At 29.4% G+C, this 3,233-nt stretch overlaps 1 protein-coding gene across 1 annotated transcript in view; it reads left to right on the top strand.

Annotated features, from left to right (window-relative positions):
* The window catches only part of LOC106459437 (coatomer subunit zeta-1-like), a 19,945-nt gene that overhangs the window by 13,360 nt on the left and 3,352 nt on the right, over nucleotides 1–3,233 (top strand). Inside the window, exon 5 of the mRNA XM_013919056.2 lies at nucleotides 2,378–2,511. Coding sequence (XP_013774510.1) covers nucleotides 2,378–2,511 — 134 coding nt within the window. The remainder of the gene's footprint in view (nucleotides 1–2,377; nucleotides 2,512–3,233) is intronic.

The raw sequence follows: 3,233 nt of genomic DNA, 5'->3' as shown, positions 1-3,233 counted from the left end.
TTCTTGTTTCATACAGCAGTTGTAGCAACTTGATCACTGAGCTTTGCAGTTCTCTGCTGCAGGCATACTTTTGTTGTCGAGTGAATAATGCGCATGTGTGGTTTTTCTTAGGGAAACATTCTAACTATGCATGCTTATGCAGCAGGTTCTCGGTCAGAAAGCGTAACGATCGTACATACAAACAAGCAGAATAATAGTATAAATACAACTGTATAATTGACAGTAGCAACTATTATGATTAATTATTACAAAGTTTCATAAACAAAAATTTCACTAACTTCCAAACAACACAAAATCTTCTTTCTAGTTCAGAGACTCCTTGATATCCAGCAAGTTAACTTGAAGTTGATATACGTACAATTGCCGAGAAGCTAGCTAGCTTTGTCAGACACTGAATTGTTGGACCGTCGAAGTAAGATAATATTTTCATAAAACCACTAATGTCCGATGATAATTCAGTAATACTTTCGGAAAGATACTAACGTCCAATGAGAATCCACTGACATTCAAAATTTATAACTGTTCCTGGTCAAATGTCATATATTTTCCAGTTGATAATGGTTAGCAAAATCACGGTTTATAGTGTACACGGTTATAACAGGTTTCTAGCAGACTTGTAAGCTATCTTCTTTGGCCTTTGTCTTTTTATATGTGCGGGAAATGTTTTTTGGACAACAGTACTGAACTATATTTAACCGGTTATGGAAGTGGATATATTGTCAATTCTTGCATTCACGAATGTTCTACAACCTTGGAGAATTGGAGTTTCGCCATACATAACTAACACTGTAAGCTAGGCACGTTTTTACATATAAACTCAATCTCAACAAACGTTGTCATAAAAATAAATATATAACAAATTTGTTACATGCAATACATATCTGACACTATAAATTACACGTATTTTTAAATACAAATGTAATCTAAACAACGTTCATATTAAAAATAAATACATAACAATCAATTTGTTACATTTCTCAAAAGTTCAATAGAATTATAAAAAAAATAATCTGTCTTATCCATTAGCAGTGTCAGTATAAAGTTCAGCAGCACTATATTCAAGTTGTAAAGTTCTAACTATCCATTTTGTAGCAGTATAACCCTTTCATAAAAACAGTTATCATAGTAGACACTTTTAACATGGAGTGTTAGCACATTTATATACAGTGCACAAACTAATAATAGAAATTTCTGCATTGATCTAATTTTTGAAGAGAATATTTAAGGAATAATAAAAAAGAAATTAATGCTTTAAATGCATGATTAAATTTTGGGTGGGTTCTTGAAAAGTGTCAATTTACCACTAAAACATGAAATTTAGAATTTGAAATTTTTTGGTACTTTTTCAATATAAAAATCCACTAGTTGCATTTTTACTCGGTGATATATGCACATGCAGTACTAAGGCAGAAATTCAAGGACATGTAAGTATCCTGATTGTCATAATATGAGGAAAAGTATTTGTGATGCCATGGGGTAAATCCATTCATCCCACCAAACAGCTATAAATGTCAAGCATTATAGCATCCAAAGGGTTAATATGGGATGGTGCTGGTATGTACCTATTTTAATGTTCCAGTAAAGTTAAAAGTCTTATTTTACAGATGTGTTTATTTGCTTATTGCTGCATTTTCTTTTTGTCCTAATCTTTAATGCATTCAGCTATCAATGCTCAAAAAACTTCAAAGAAATTTATTGTAAGTTAATGTTCCATCTATGTTTTTATAGTTTTATGTGATAACTTGAAATATATTAAGGTGGTGCATATGCCTTGGGGGTGTGTACAATCACAACATTTTTGGAATATTTCAGTTATTTATGAAAATATCTTGATAAAAATGGGAAATATGAAGAAAAAAAAAAGGCTTAATTCTCTTGTGGTGCAACTATTTTTGAAATTAAATAATAGATAAATGGTGAAATTTTAATAAAAATTTATAAAACAAGCAAACAAAATGATCTTACTATTAACAAGATTATGGTTACTAGTTTAGAACTACTCAAAATACTCTCTAGTTTTGGGTAGTATTAAAGCTATAATATGGTATGTGGAAAAGTCTGTCTGGAAAATATAATATTAATACACATTTTGAAAAGTGATATAATAAAATTCATATTTAAATTTGTTTGTTAACATTAATTTTGAAGCAAGGTATTAACATCTTTTTTTTAATATCAGGAACACAATTAAACATATCTTATCTACTTTGTAGGTTATATCATTTTGCTAGAGATTTAATTGCTTTGCAAGAAATATATTGATACTAGTGTATTCTAATTTTTTTTGTTTTCTGTGTTGATGTACATTATATGCATCAGTTATTTTTATGTAACTTGAAAAAATAAGAAGGGGACTGATTGTTGTATTTTTCTGCAGCTTATACTAAGTAGCGTCCTTAATTGCTTGTATGATGCCGTTGGGCAAATTTTACGCAAAAATGTGGAAAAGAAAACACTTTTTGAAAACTTGGACATCATCATGTTAGCCATAGATGAAATATGTGATGGAGGGTAAGGTTTTTCTCTAATTTTTGTATGGTACACAATGTTTTGATACCACTGACTGAAAACAGAACCCCTTTTCTTGTGTCATTATTCAAGGAATTGGGAAAAATTGTGATTAATCATTTATTTATTGGTCTCAAAGCATTTTTTTTTCAGTTATAAACACTAAAAAAGAACAAACAGTTATTTGAAATTCAGTTTTTCAACTCAAAAGGTCTTGAGTTTTAATACCCACAGAGCTCATTTATTGCTAGTTTCATATTTGAAGTACCTAATTATAAGTGACGCAAAAAAAAAGAATATATTAAAGATTTTATTGGAAGGTGAGTTAAACGTTTGTACTTTACACGTACATTAACACATTTATTCAAGTTAAGTATATATTGACCATTTCCAGAAGGGTCATGGGTCAAAGGCCATGTCATTGCATTTGTTGACTCACATTCAAAATTTTATTGAACTATTATTTCATGAATTTATGTCAGTAAGTTTGGTATCAAATTGTAGATTATAATTCAAATTTTATATAACACATTATTCAATTTCTTAATTTAAAAGTAAGTATTAAAAAACAGTTAAACATTGATTGTGTTTTATGTGGTATATTGAATGTAGCACTGGTATATTGAATGTAGTCTATAGTTTCATATGGAATAGAAAGTCAGATTACCAATATTGACAAGCTAGAATAAAGAATAAGAACCTCGTATCTTTTGTATTTGCTGATA

The sequence above is a fragment of the Limulus polyphemus genome, unplaced genomic scaffold (assembly GCF_000517525.1).
Source record: "Limulus polyphemus unplaced genomic scaffold, Limulus_polyphemus-2.1.2 Scaffold607, whole genome shotgun sequence".
Taxonomy (NCBI): Eukaryota; Metazoa; Arthropoda; class Merostomata; order Xiphosura; family Limulidae; genus Limulus; species Limulus polyphemus.
Note: the sequence above shows the minus strand (reverse complement) of the source record. Positions and strands in the feature narration are given on the sequence as shown.